Below are 15,332 nucleotides of genomic sequence, written 5' to 3' on the forward strand. Positions count from 1 at the left end.
CACACATACAAACAAGGAGAACATGCAAACTCCCCAGGAAGGCCAGGCCTGGAACATGAACCACAACCCTAAGGTGTGTTATTATTTGGGCACTGCCAAGATTTATTTGTTATCTCCAGGTCCCTTCTCCATACAAAGAAACATCCTCCAATGACATATACACAGTGAAAATGATCATTATGTTCACCTCAATTTCACATATTCAGGTTTTAATAAATTGGTGACTGAAGGAAGAACTTTACGACAACTTCTTTGCTGTTTGTCAAATGGTCCTGAGATTGGCTCTGCAGTAAAGCGATTGCAGTGTAGCCTGGAATCCTTTGTTTATAGCATTCACCTGGAACTCATTATCTATAAATTAACATAGGAGAGAAAAAACACAACTAATGCTTTGCTCCAAAAGTCCATCTTTTACTACATGCACACATATAAACCTTACACACCAATAAAAGGATGTTTTATTTTACCCTCATTTATTTAAATTGCTGCAGCTGATTCAGGGAAACTTGTACTTTCTCATTTTTATGGCATTTTCCCATATTTAAGACACAACAATAGTGCTTAGATTGTTAGGTTGTAAAACCTCTGCAACATCAGTTTATGACTTACTTACTGTAAGTGTTGTGTGCACAAGTACTGCCCTACAAGCTTGGAACATTACTTTGGACAAATTTACATTGCTTAACTGATACATTTCTACAGGTCTCACAGCAGGTATGACTAAACTAAATTAGTATGTATTAAATATTTACAATATCTCAGGTTGTAGGAGACAAAGTATCTTATAGGCTTTTTTTAAATATTGTTTTCTCGTTGTAACATAAAACGTTTTTGCTGTAACAACATGCTTGTCCTCTCTTAATAATGGAAGTTTCCCCCAAAGCAGATGACAAGACAGCTACTATAATACAAGGAAATCAGAGACTTCAAATACATTTATTTCTTCATGAAAAAAATACCAGAACAGTCTTTAAAGTCTAAGGCACTTTGAAGTGTGACAATAATGAAGGCAGGATTCAATTTTAAATGAGGATAGGAACTACAATACACATCATCAATACCAACATGCCTGAACACAACTGGAACCTAACTTAACAGCAAAGGATGGGAGTTCTACTGTAGTCTAAATGTTCTGTATGTCCCCAGTTGTCTCCGGCATATGTCTGTATCTGTTTTGGATTGCATAAAACGAGTATTTACTTTGGGCAATAGACTGATTTTCTTTTCATTTATCTCTTTAGATGTGACACTGCTTTTCTTTGGAAAACACTGGATAAAGGATTTGCACACAACGACGGAAAACCATCGCACTGAGCGAAAAAGAGCTTACATTGACGCAGCCCTGCTTCATCACACTAATCAAAGTACTCTTCCACCCCTTACCAAAATATTTCTCCTTTTATCTAATTCCAGCAACAGTCAAAACGACACTTTTCCAAAAACACCTCACCAAATATTAGTCATGCATCTTTCAAACAGCAATCATCATCGTCAAGTGCAAATTAGGATTTAGGGTACAATCACACACTTAGTTAAATTTCTTCAAATTAATCCAGTTCAGTGGCATTCAAGGGTAGATCAGATAAATAGATTTAAAAACACTCAGTTTAGACTTCGACATTTTAGCTGGAAATACAGATGTTCAATAAGTAAGCATGTGCTAATTAACTATGTCCGGACATTATGGCAAGCACAGAATGACACACAACAGAAACAAAAAAAGATTGGTGATTCTGGGCTTGATAATTGCTTCATGTGCGTTTCCTAGGGTGAGCTATAGGGTGATTGAAATTCTCAGTGTTATTGTTCAAAGTCACACATTAAACTCACTCACACATCCTCTAGATGTGTTACAGTGCAGTCCTAGAGTCTGTAAGAGAACATTGATACCGTTAATGCATTAAATTAGATTTATCCTCTAGATCCACACGGAGGTCTTCCCGTTTTTTACAATGGGTGCAGCCTTCTCTGTTGCTGATTTTGGCCTGGCTGCCTGTTTCTCCTGGACTGTATTAACTCGGTTTTGCTCTGCCATTGTGCCTCCAGATATTGGACTACTGGTTCTGGAGGTTTGCTGGTTGTTTTTGGTTTGATATGTCTGAAAGGCCATGTCAAGCTGCTCCTGGGCAACCCGTAGGTGTCGGTGCAGGCTTGCCAGTTCAGAGGGGATGTTCTCATCTGGGCTGGTGCACTGCTGCTCCTGGGCCACATTAGCCACGTTCTGCTCATGTGTGATGAGGCTGTTGGAGATCCTGCCAGGTTTGTCTGTCTTCATGACAAGGTTGTACCCTGGAGGAGAGCCTGGGATGTTCCGCGAAAACGGGTAGCCATAGGATGTTCCGCGGCCCCGGTTCCTCTTCATGCGAAGTGTATCCCGAAAAGTCCCAAGTCCCAGATGAAGCATCTCACACACATTAAGCACTAGACAAAGACAGCTTACCACATACATGATGAGAAGAAAGATTGTTTTCTCTGTGGGCCTAGAGATGAAACAGTCCACACTGTGTGGACAGGGAATCCTGCTACACACATAAGAAGGACTGACTCGAAAACCATAGAGGAGATACTGTCCCGCAAGGAAAGCAATTTCAAAAATAGCTCGTGACATGAGCTGAAGAACATAGATTCTCATCAGTCCTTCTTGCATTATTCTTCTGCGGCCATCGTATTTTGGTGGGGTTTTCTTCGTGCTGCTTACTTGCTCAGGCTTTGCCTCCTGCACTTCCAGTGTATCATAGATCATGGGCTCAGCATCATCATCTTCCTCCTGTTCCAAGACATCCTCAGGATGGTGGCTCTCTCTCCATCTCGAATGAGGGGGCAGCTTTTTGCGGAGCCTTTGGTGCTTCCTGCGCTCCTCCTCTGAAGTTCGGGCTATTTTGTGAATTGCATAGCCCATGTACATGATGGAAGGAGTGGAGATCATGATGATCTGAAAGACCCAGAAGCGGACGTGCGAGAGGGGAGCAAAGGCATCATAACATACGTTGTCGCAACCCGGCTGTTTGGTGTTACAGGTGAACTTGGTCTGCTCGTCCGAGTAGATGGACTCACCTCCGACTGCTGTGAGCACAATGCGGAAGATGATGAGCACAGTCAGCCACACTTTCCCCACGAAGGTGGAGTGGTTGTGAATCTCTTCCAGGAGACGGGTGAGGAAGCTCCAGCTCATGTTTGTCTTTTAAGCTTTTCAACTAGAATCTGTAAGGCAATGAGAATGAATTAATGACGAGCTACGGGTGAGTTCAAAATGAAATCAAATGTTTTACTGAAGTGAACGACAAAGCTAGACAGCATTGCTGCCTATAGCTTATCAAGATATTGTCAAGATCAAGATTATCAAGATATTGCATCATGATAATCAGAATAAATGATTAATCATCTACAAACAAAGTCATGTACGGTTACTCTCTGCTCATCAGTCTTGAATTGTGTACAATCCTACTATTTCAAAAAGGATTCATCAACAAAATTCCTAATTTCTGATTATTAGTCTCAATTGGTATAAATGATTGACACAGATATTCTTGTCTAACTTTTAAATTAGCAATAAAGATTTCAATCAATCTCAACATAAATTGTTTTTTTATGTTGAGGAAACATCCATTTTCATTTTGATGCACATCCAAATGCAAGACAAAGGCTTGATTCATGTCAGCAAGCACAGTGATGTCATTCATTCATTTAATCCCAACACACCACACAACAGCCATTATTGTATTGTAGCTGATTTAAATAGTTCGTGAAAGGGCTTAAATATAGGAAAGACACTGACAGAGCTGTGGTTGTATTAAAAGCATATTCATTTGTAGTCTACTTTGAGTGCCATCTCAGGAACATTGCTGCTTATGGCACACAAACACGGATGACGTGAAAAACCAGACAGTCTCAATCTCGCCTCTCTGTCAGAGTCACTGCTGAATGCGTGATGAATGCAGTGAGGATATAGCATCATGCTTCTGTCCCCTTCGTTCATGGGACTGAGCCACAAAGTTCACGTTGATCTCATGCCTGTGACACCGTGCTCCCTGGTGTTGGATGTGCCATCTCCTCATCTGAATGAACAGGAGAGGCTTGTTGTTTTGCCAAAGAGGCCTCGCCTCCAGACCCAGAGCGGCCGATGCTGGGGAGCGGTACAACCACATGGAGACAGATGGCACCGATGTTGGGCTACTCATGTCTGCCTTTGGATGATGTGACAAGAGGCTCCTTCATTCAGGATTTACATTTAAATTCCAAAGAATGTGTTGCATGTTGTCGCAACAGCCACATGCTCACTAAAATATATGATACGCAACCTTGAGGTGTCTTCCTGCTGCTTTTGGCTTTGTTGTGTTTTTCTGCTGTTGTGTTGAGCTTTTACTGCACAGTTGAGAGCTGCTCATTTTAACCAGGTCTTCTTGAACAAGGACGGTTCCAATGTAAATATTTGCCTGTTTTTTGTTTTTTTTTTTAATAAGGAGTAGATTTAATTGAAGATAAACGATAAGACCATCAGATTAATAGCATGCATATACTTGCTAGTCCACCTGTTAAAAACATGCAGCAATATCAAAGGGTTTTTAATTCATGATGTTTAGCAAAAACATAGCTGTTGGGATGTCAATCGGTGCAACTCACTCCCAAACTATTGTATTCGACTCCAATATTTTAAAATGAAGTGAAAGTGACCATATTCTTTAAATCATTTAATATATTTATGTATTACAAAGGTGGTAACAGATAATATTTACCGTGAATAGTGTCTTATAATGTTAACATCACGTCATCTAATATATTGTCATTTCATAAAACTCCAACATCATTGATCATACTGATTTTTCCTTAGGAGAATATTATTATTAATTTTAGTATATGACAAAACGTATACACACGCACATAACCCACCTGGTAAAAGTATACAAGCATTTCCCATCCTGAAAGTCTCCTCTGCTCTCTCTTGATGAACCCTCAGTCTGATCCATTGATTTCCACTTCCATCTTAATGTCCTGGCACTAAACAAAACTTGTAAAATGTCCAAAAGAAAGTGAAAAAAAGTCAAAATGTATTAGAGCAGACTTTCTTTTTGAATCCTGATTTTATCCTTACTGTGAAGAAGTGAGGTCTTGCCGCTGTGAATGCCTCACATTCTGGCTTGTGTCTGGTTTCTATTACACCAGCCTTCTGCCCAAGAAGGAAGTAAAAAAAAAAAATCAGTGAGGCAGGAAAAAAAAAAAATCTTCCTCTGGCAAGTGACCCTCATCCAAGGGTGCAGACATGAGGATATCACACGGCAGACTGAAAGAAACACCCAACTGCAAACACGTTAATGACTATACAGTGAACACCCAGCACTCAAATATAACAATGTAACACAGCTGGTAAGGGTCTCTCTCTCTCTCTCTCTCTCACTCTCCCTCAGTTTTCCCTCTATTACTTGTCTTGACCCCTCTTGTCTCCATCTATCTATCTCAGCTTCTTGCAGGTCAATGTCTTCATGCCCCCTGTCTATTCAAGCAGCAACAATAATGGTTCATTCTCAGGAAACCAGACAAATGTGGCAAAAAGTATAACCGTGAAGGAGGTAGTAACACGTAACACTTGCACAGTGGGGTGACAGTTACAAAAAACAACTTTGGGGGTGATAAAGACAGGGAGTTTGAGGACAGAAGTGTCATGGAGACATAAGCCACCTTGCCTCAGCGCAGATCCGCTAGAATGTAACCAGCAGGTATGCTCAGTTATATTAAGTGTCATAATATTTGGATTATATCATAATATAATCCAGGCAGATGGCCAGATAACAGAGCACTGGACAGGTCGCACTGGACTCTACCGCTCCGACTGGTTGTTTACATTTCAAGCGTTCACCTCAGCCTGCAGACTTCAGTAGCACATGCTGTTTCTAAAGAGGGATTTTTCTCACATGACGCAAGTGTATGTTGACAGAAATCATTCTCTTGTGCTCTCTCTCTCTCTCCATCTCTCTCTTTCTCTAACACATTCACATCATTTTTTAATGACAAAGGACAGTTGCAGAGGGGCTTCGTGTTGGATTATTACCGGAAAAGAATTTCCCCATTCACTTTATTCTATGTGCCAGTCCCCCCCGTCCCGTTTAGGAAGGGATCTAAAGTCAGGACAGATAAATGGGTGAGTGTCTGGTTTGCATTAATGAAATGAGTCTGGTCAGTGTCACAATGAGCATATTATTATAATGCTACTTTCACAAGGCCCTCAATAACCCTTAATTATGCCCTGGGTGCAGCCATAAAGTGAAGACATACAACAGCATTAGTAAGTCCACCATCAATCAGATCCTTGATTCAACTCGGTTACTTGAATCCCTGTGGCATAATTCCTTCAGTAAGCTTACACTGTAGGATTATTTTTTGGATTGGGAAACTGCGAAATTGAGATGGCCTTTGCATTTCGACTGCATTCTGTTTACATGGTGGTCCAAAGAAAAGCTTGCCTGCTGAACCCACCATCCAGAGGGCCTTGCCTTGAAAGCTTCCCTCTCTCTCCTCTTCTGACTGAGGAGATGTGGCAGAGCGAGCAGCCCTAGTGCAGCACCGAGGAGAAGAAGAGAGGGGATGCTGCCGGAGCATTTGGGGTTTGGACATGTGCTTTCCCCAAGGGACAGATAGGCACGTGTTTTTAAGTTGCAATGCACTCCACTGCCTCCAAACTGCTCCAGTCATCCAAGAGACACAGACGAAGATGACTGATACGTGACTATTAGTGTGATTATAATGCAAAGTCAGGACAGGTATTGGAGCTTCCTGTCCATGGCTGTGGTTTATAATTCATACTTAATGACATTGCATATTTGATAGGAAGAAAAAAAAGAAAAGAAATTACGACATTTTTCAAGCTAACATAATCATAATTTCCCATAAAGCAAATCCCTATGTCCTCCTCATCTTCACTTCTTCTTTACTGGAGTGGAGGAAAATAAATTATCATTTTTTAACCAAATATTATGCACATGAAACATTTGAACTCATAGCAAATTATTATAATACTGTCATTTCTACAAAAACGCATAATGAAACAATCAATTTGTTATGGAGACTGCATAAGATACTTGCTCATGGTTATTTGGCAAAAGCAAAAGAGCGCAAACTCCCAGAGTCAAACCAATGTCTGTCTAGACTTGAATAATGTCCTCGTCCTTGTCCTCGGACAAATCAGGCTGTTCTAGCTTTGGGAAACTGTAGTTCATGTTGATAAATATTGATTGGACTGCCCAGAGACAGAGAAACATTGCAGTATTCCCCTGCAAGACATTGTTTGACATTGCTCTTGTCACAAGGCAAGACTGGCATCCATCCCATGACGTGTTTAATATTTATCAGGTCAAAGTTATATTTAGTGTTGAACATAGACCTTTTGTTGTTGTTGTTTGTTTGTTTGTTTTTAAATAACTATTATCATTTTAGCTATGTAGTATCTGTGAGGTTCAAAATAATAAAAAAATAAAATCATGTTGTACAAGTGAACAAACTTCCAATTGTAGGAATATTTAATTGGGATGGTGTTTTTGCCCCAGACATTTTCTGGGGTTTTCAGTACAGCCGAGTGTTGCGAAGATTTTCGACAACTCTCCTCGGCCGCCACCGATGCCATCCCGTGAGTTTTATGCACATGGATTTGCTTAGCAAAGTTGATGCGAGTCGACTGGGGCCTGTGGAGGTCTGTATTTATGTAACAGATCAAGCTCCACCATGTGACTTGGATCCCCCATTCATTTGGACAGCCGGAACAAAATGTTATCTCTAACCCTCACCAAAACCAGTTCATGCCTACCCTTAACCTACCCACCCAAATTTAAGCCTTATTTATAGTTAACCAGATCCTTGGAAATTAGGTTCTGCCTTACAAGCACCAGGATTTGGTCTCCATGAGGACTACTGGTCCTGACAAGGTTAGTGTTTATGCCAGGAAAGGTCCTAAAGGAGAGAAGCAACTCATACACACACACACACACACACACACATCCTCAACCCCTTAGAGAAGAGAGTAAGACAAGCCAACATGCAACTTTGTGCTTCTCTCCCACCACAATCATTAAAATGCTCTTACCAGCCTGTCGGGGAGTGTCCTATAGGCAGCCTGAGAGTGGTGGCAGTCCTGTCTCATTTGTTCATTTTTCCCGCAGTTTCTCAGCTGAGCATACCCTACCCCCGGGGTGAGTGTGTCCCATGCCAGTTTTACAAAGGATAGACTGGACTGAAGTGACTGAGATGAAAAGCCTTGAGGTGGATGCCAACAAGTTTCCTCAGCCGGTGCTCTGCGGCCCGCCACATATGAGCAATACAACTTGACTGTGCCATACACTGTTTTTATTTTTTTATTATTAATCTTCTTTAAGTCACAGACAGTTACAACATGTCTGTGCAAACCAACACAGTAAACTTGGAGTAAACCTGCTGAATATTTTATCCCATAAGATAAACGGTAAAAGTGTATCTTAATATCAAAACATACTTAGTGATGCGATCCTTTGCAAAATGACCTGAAGCACTCTAATCCAACTTTATTTAGACAGCACTTTGAAAAACAACAACAGCTGAAACAAAGTGCTGTACGTCAGAGAAAAATAAAACAAAATAAAAATATAAAAATATGTGACCTAATAGACCTAAGGACAAACAATAACACAGTAAAATACTGTAAAAAAAAGTGTAAACACAAAAAGTCATAGAAATATGAAAAGGATAAAAACCAACGTCTTATACTGGGTCGAAAGCCAAACAGTGAAAATAGGTTTTAAGACGTGTTTCAAAAGTGGACAGTGAAGGGGCATGTCTAACACTGATGGCTCATTATTTAACACTTCTATAAAATCGTCTAAGTTCAAGTTAAACTTGTTCAGTTGTCTTTCTTTCTTTTTTTATATGTACAAGTACACAGAGAACTGTAAAAGCTGGGGGTCAAAGTCCTTACATGTGTGTGTGTATGGGGAAAAACACACACACACAATGGTCACTTTACAGGAAATAAGAGTTCACTCATTTAAATAAAATAAAAAGTATTCAGTTCACAATATGCGCCACTTTAAATTGTGTTGTACCCCATCATTATTTTTTGACTTTTTTTGAATACCAACCCACAAGAGCTTTGTTTACAGACCTGCAGGGCTTTAATCCCTGACATTATCTTGTCTTAAGTGGCTATGTCTAATCTGAGGCAAGCCCAAAGGACCTGCAGACCAAGTCAAAAAGCATTTGGAAGGAGCTGCAGTGAGCACATCTCTGCTCGTACTGATGCCCTTCCCCAACTGCCTGAAGTCCAGACACTGGTAGCAACGCTGTGGGACCCCACTGATAACAGCAATACCGTATCTCTTTAGCACTTATGCAACAAAAATTCACATCGAAATCATACACATGAACATACTGATTGGTTTATCATGAACACACACAAGTGATAAAGATTATGTAAGAAATTCAACTAGTAGTGACTTATTTATGTAACAACCTTCGAGGGTTCTCACTCGAATACATGTGCTGTACAGATCAATACATAGTTTTTTGAAAACCAAAATGAGAGCTGCTGTTCTTTTCTCAGTGGAGATTATTCACCACTAGATGGCAATCACGCGTTTGAAAAACGCCCCCTACTCTATTTTGAACTTCAATAAACTCTCATTTGCACAGGCACTCACTGAGGTGAATGGCCGGAAGACTGTTGTCACTGACCAAAAATAACAGTCCTGTTATTGGAAAAAGGAACTTTACAACATTTCCATGAAGAGTCAACACAAAAACGTCACAGCTGTGCATTTATCTATGCAGAAAACAAGATATTTAATGTACCTTATTGTGAAAACTGAGGGCCGTGGAGACAAACCTGCAAAAAAAAAGAGATTGTGTCTTTATGTAAGGGCTTTGCTCATTTGTCACAGTGAGATGGCACACAACTACCATGTTCTACACATCCAACTACACAACTACAAACACAACTAAATATCCTGAGAAACTCTTATACTTATGTAGCAACCCTATACTTAATGGCAGTCAACTCGAGCTGATCAGCATATATTTAAATAATTTAAACTGCAACACTGTCATTCCATTTTCAACCTTTTTCCAACTCGTTGTATCCAATGAAAGTGTTTTAGATATTTGCTCATCCCTCCTCATATTATTTTCAAACCTCGGATCCTCATCCCTTAGAGGATTTTAAATGTAGCATAAAATAAAGTAGTTTACAGCAACTGCTTTAATGAACTCATAATGAATGTCTTGTATAAGAGATTTTAATCTCAATGTGACATCCGAGTTAAAATAGAGGTTAGATAAAAAGAAGATATGTTGATGCCTCACCCTTTAAACCCATGTACCTTGCAAACCAGTCAACCCCCACTATTGCTTCACAGTGTGACAACTGTGTGCAGGTGGACTCGACACAAGTGTCACAGTTTTTAAGCGATCAAAGGTAGTTTCGGTACACATGCAGTCAACCAAATCATGCAATGGTACAAACAAATAGGCCAGAGGGCGTACCTCTTAAATAACAATAAAAGTGGTTTATTCTCCTAAAAAAAAGTAGCTTTTATCTGAACAACAACAACAACAACCAAATTAGTGTAATTATAAGTCACTATCTTAAATTACCATATTGAACATGATCTTGGATTGACCTGGGCTGGACTAATACAGAGATAATATGTGTTTAGTGTCCCTGAGTTCTGTGTTTATGTTCTCTCAATAAAGCAGTTCAAAGTATATCTAAGGAGTCTAATTGTACCATAGTACAACCACACATGCGTAGTACAAACTTCAGCCTGCTATACACACACACTACAGCAACTGATGGGTTGCATATTAAGATTGTTATGATTATAATACCAGCACTGCAGGTAAAACAGTGGAGACAGGAGTAGAGAAAACAAGTGCACAACAAAACATAACCACAAAATAAATAAATAAACACAACCCAGGCCATAACAGTACCCCGGCCCGGTGAACACCAGGATGACGGGCCAGCTTGGATGAGTGCCCCCACTGGAGCACTGGAGCCCTTGCAGTTGGTGGGACGAACAGTCGCTCAGGGGGGCATCAATCTGGGGCTGGATGATCCTGGAGGGCCTCCTGAACTACCTGCTCCTCCTGCCACCTTACCACTACCACCACACAGGATGGCGAGCGGATCGTTTCCATCACTGATTTTTCTTCTGCAGGGGCAAAAACTGGCGTGAGAGGGCATCTGGATTTAGGTTTTTGAGCCCTGGTCGAGTTTAGCCTGCGAGTTGAGCAGAGGTAAGAAGAGGATGAAATCACCATCAACTCTCGGGTCCCCACATGGTAGTTTCTTTCCGTGTGGGTGAGGCGATGAGAGAAGAATGCACATGGGTGTAGTTTTTTTGTCCGCAGGCAGGCACTGGGAGAGGACGGCCCCCACACCTGAATCAGAGGCATCCACCTCAACCACAAACTGAAGATCAGGATCTGGGTGAATCAACACAGGTGCATTTATAAATATAAATGTCAGTTCATCAAAAGCATTCTGAGCAGCAGATGACAATTCAAAAGCTTGCTTTACAGAAGTTAACTGGATGAAAGGAGCTCCTAATGAACCTTCTGTAGTAATTGGCAAAGGAGTTGGCCAATCCTCTACTGCTTTTACCTTAGCAAACATACTGTTGTGACATGAGGTTTACATTTTTCAACTTTGACAAACTTTTAAATGGCATCAAAATACACAAACAATACTCTGTTTAGTAGGTCTCGCAAAACATTGCTGACAGGTGCCTGAAAGACAGCAGGTGTGCAGCATTACCAGATACTCAAAATGTCCCAGGTGTGTTGAATGCAGTTTTCCACTCGTCCCCCCCTCTCTAATTCTAACAAAGGTGATCGGCATTTCTTAGGTCTAGTTTTGAAAAGATTTTTGCACCGTGAAGCGGTCCAAAGGCCAATTCGATGAGAGGGAGTGGGTATTTTTACAGTTATTTAATTCAAACCTATATAGGCTACACAAGGTCGGAAGATGTGGTCCTTTTTTTCTCTACAAAGAAAAAACAAAGTATTTTAGTTGGGAGAGGGGAACGTTGGAGCAAGTCTATGGTGCAGTCATACGGTCTGTGAGGTGGAAGTGAAAGGGCACAGTCTTTGCTGAATACATCTTGTAAGTCATGATATTCACGGGGAACGTTAGTTAAGTCAATGTCTACTTTGAATGGTTGATGTGGTCCAGTCTATGTTTGGGTTGTGTGTTTTCAGCCAAGGTAAACCAAGTGACAACGCCACCTGCCACCTGCTAAACTTTTAATGCTTAAGGGCAAGAGATGGTCTCAAATTAAGGAAATACTTTATTAAACAAAAATAAGTAATTTCCCATACACCAGTTACCCACAATAATAATAATTATCACATAAAATTAGCACCAATCAAGAATAAAAGTCAAGGGAAAGGGCTGGAGCTGGGCTGGTCCACTTAAAACACCCGTGACACTGCACTCACACATCAAAAAAAAGGGGGACTCATGAAGGGAACCACCACCATGGACTGGACTGGAGCCTCTGGGCCACAGCACCTAACCAAAAACAGGAAATAAATTAAAACATGCCAAAAGGTGCTACACAGGACCGGTAGGGAAGAAACCAAATGAATTAACAATACAAAAATACAAAAACGAAACACTAAATAATACAAAGGAATGAACTACGTAAAACACATGGAAAACAACAACAGTATGCCCCTTAAGCAATCAGTCGTATAATATTCACGTTCACTCAGGGCGGGACATATTTTTTAATAGCCGACACGGCTATAGCACACGAGCTGAAGTCGTGACACTGACAGCGAGTCCGGAGCATCCACAAATTAAACGGAGCCAAAACAGCAGCGCAGATCCAGGGCACAGTGGCTGAATACGACCGCGGTCAAGCCAGCCGTGATTCGCGTTTGCCTGGTCAAATCAGCCGCACGGTTTTTTCTAGTGCGCGAATCTACTAACATTTACGGTAATCGTCATGAAACGGCACTGAAGAGCTGGGAGTGACTGAGAGGAGTTCAAGATTCATACTGCTGGACTGAGTAGCATCCAGCTGCAGCCCCGGAGAGCAACAACCCGGCGTTATGGAAGTTATTTATTTATTTATTTATTTATTTATTTAACTTTGTTGCACACCGAAACAGAGGATTCCGCCAGAAAACCCAAAGAAGAAGAAGAAAAAGCTTACATTATTTTCCATAAGTAGTCCAAGATTCATACACTATTGAACTACGTACTTCTCAGACTACACACATTCATAATAAGAAGTACTTTTACTGTGTACTTTTTGAGTAATCCAGTCAAAATCCTGACAAGAGGACAAGATTAAGTCTATTTTGCCCTACTTCGACATGGAATAAAAAGCTTATTTTCCACAAGTAGTCCAAGATTCATACACTATTGAACTTAGTACTTCTCAGACTACATACATTCATAATAAGAAGTACTTTTACTGTGTACTTTTTGAGTAATCCAGTCAAAATCCTGACAAGAGGATGACACTATTGGACTACGTACTTCCCAGACTACCTGAATTCATAATATGAATAGTCTAGGAAGACTTAGTTCAGTAGTGTATGAACCTTCTACTACTTATGGAAAATAAGCTTTTTATTCCATGTCAAAGTTGGGAGAAATCCACTTTGTTCAGTGGTATATGAATCTTGAATTCCTCACAGTCACAGGTGTGTCTGCACCTCTCTATATAAGGACGCATTGCACTGTCCCTCAATCAGTATGCTCTGTGCATTGGCATAGTGCCATATACAGTAGTGGCAAGGAGGGAGACGACCTGTCACACAAGAAATATGGGATTCAACATGGATTGAATAGTCTATATAGTTCAATCTATCTATCTATCTATCTATCTATCTATCTATCTATCTATCTATCTATCTATCTATCTATCTATCTATCTATCTATCTATCTACCTACCTACCTATACAGTTTTAATTCAAAAGGAATCCTCAAGAAAAAATATCATCACCTTGCCAGTTAAAATAAAGAAAAAAACACATGTTGCTGTTGCTGGTTCAGGGAGCATATCTCACCTGTTGGCAGAATAAAGTAATTAAAAAATATCCTTTAAAAAATTACCAACTGTGGACTGGGTAGTTTAAATGTGATGATAACCAATTATGCTGATTTAAGCTCACCAAGGATTTTTTTTATACAATAAACATTGGATTTACGACTCTAAATAGATGTTGGTCTTAAATCCAAAGATTTGAGCCCTGGGTATTAATGCAAACAATGAAGCAACATCAGCAAAGACCAACTCTTCACAAATTAACAGCTTTTCCCTACAGGTTCTCCCTTTGAGGAGTTTCAAACAACAACAAATAAAGTCATCAAACACTGCTGAAAATTAAAGATTTACACAGGTTTCAGGAGCAAACAGACTAAATGTGAAAATATTTGAAGAAGATGTGGCCATTTGAATGTAGGCACTCCTCAAACTGCTTTAAGGAGAATTTTAGCCTCGAAGAGACAGAATCATCACTAACTATAACTACTACTAACTATAGACAATTAAGATGATAGTTCATTCAACTTTTAATGAACTGTGCAGCTTGTAGCAGCATTTCTGACATTTTTTAATGTGATAAATAACATGAAGGCACAACTCTGGCCTTTTACATTTTTTAGCTGTAAATGTTTAGTGCATTGTAAAATGGAGCCAAAAACTATGCACTATGAATATATATTATAAAACATTAGCGTTATCACAATTTCCTATTCGAACATGACATGACATTACAGCAAACACATAACATACATGTGACAACATACAAGGCTAATGACAACATACAAGGCTAATGAAATTGTCATTGTTAATATTAACATTTACAGCTATAAGTAAGTAGCTCACCGTTGACGCCAGTGTGACCTGACTTTGTTAATTGACATGATAATTCACTGATCAATGTATGTAATCTGTATGACAAATCTTACAGCACCTTGTGATTTTTTTGGGGATTTCAAATGGTATTGTATAACAACAATCTTTCTTATTCTTATCACCATCAGACAACACTACTGTAGCTGTAGCTGAGATGGAAACAGGGTCGTCAGATAAAGAGGCACAGACATGTCAGGAGGATGCTGCTCTAATGGACAACACAGGTGGACAGCAGGGTGCCACACTGAAAATCCCTGCATTCACCAGGGGCCGCAGCCAACTGGATGCAAAAGATGTGGAACAGACCAGGAAACTAGCTCACGTCAGGATCCACGTGGAGTGAGTTATTGGTTCTATGTGCACCAAGTTTACATTTTTTATTAAATGGGACCATGCGCCTGGGTGTTGTGGTCAAATATAAAGGCGAGGAAAAGACTTTACTT

General features: G+C 40.1%; 1 protein-coding gene across 1 annotated transcript; it reads right to left on the reverse strand.

Moving 5' to 3' along the window:
- Window positions 1-76: 76 nt before the first annotated feature.
- gjc2 (gap junction protein gamma 2) lies at window positions 77-13,833 on the reverse strand. The gene is made up of 4 exons (XM_044024829.1): window positions 9,805-13,833; window positions 5,090-5,164; window positions 4,888-5,005; window positions 77-3,201 (listed from the first exon to the last, which is right to left on the reverse strand). Exon 4 carries the CDS (start codon window positions 3,170-3,172, stop codon window positions 1,919-1,921), a length of 1,254 nt encoding a protein of 417 aa, XP_043880764.1. The 5' UTR covers window positions 3,173-3,201; window positions 4,888-5,005; window positions 5,090-5,164; window positions 9,805-13,833; the 3' UTR covers window positions 77-1,918.
- Window positions 13,834-15,332: the final 1,499 nt, after the last annotated feature.

Source organism: Solea senegalensis, linkage group LG1 (genome assembly GCF_019176455.1).
Source record: "Solea senegalensis isolate Sse05_10M linkage group LG1, IFAPA_SoseM_1, whole genome shotgun sequence".
Lineage (NCBI taxonomy): Eukaryota > Metazoa > Chordata > Actinopteri > Pleuronectiformes > Soleidae > Solea > Solea senegalensis.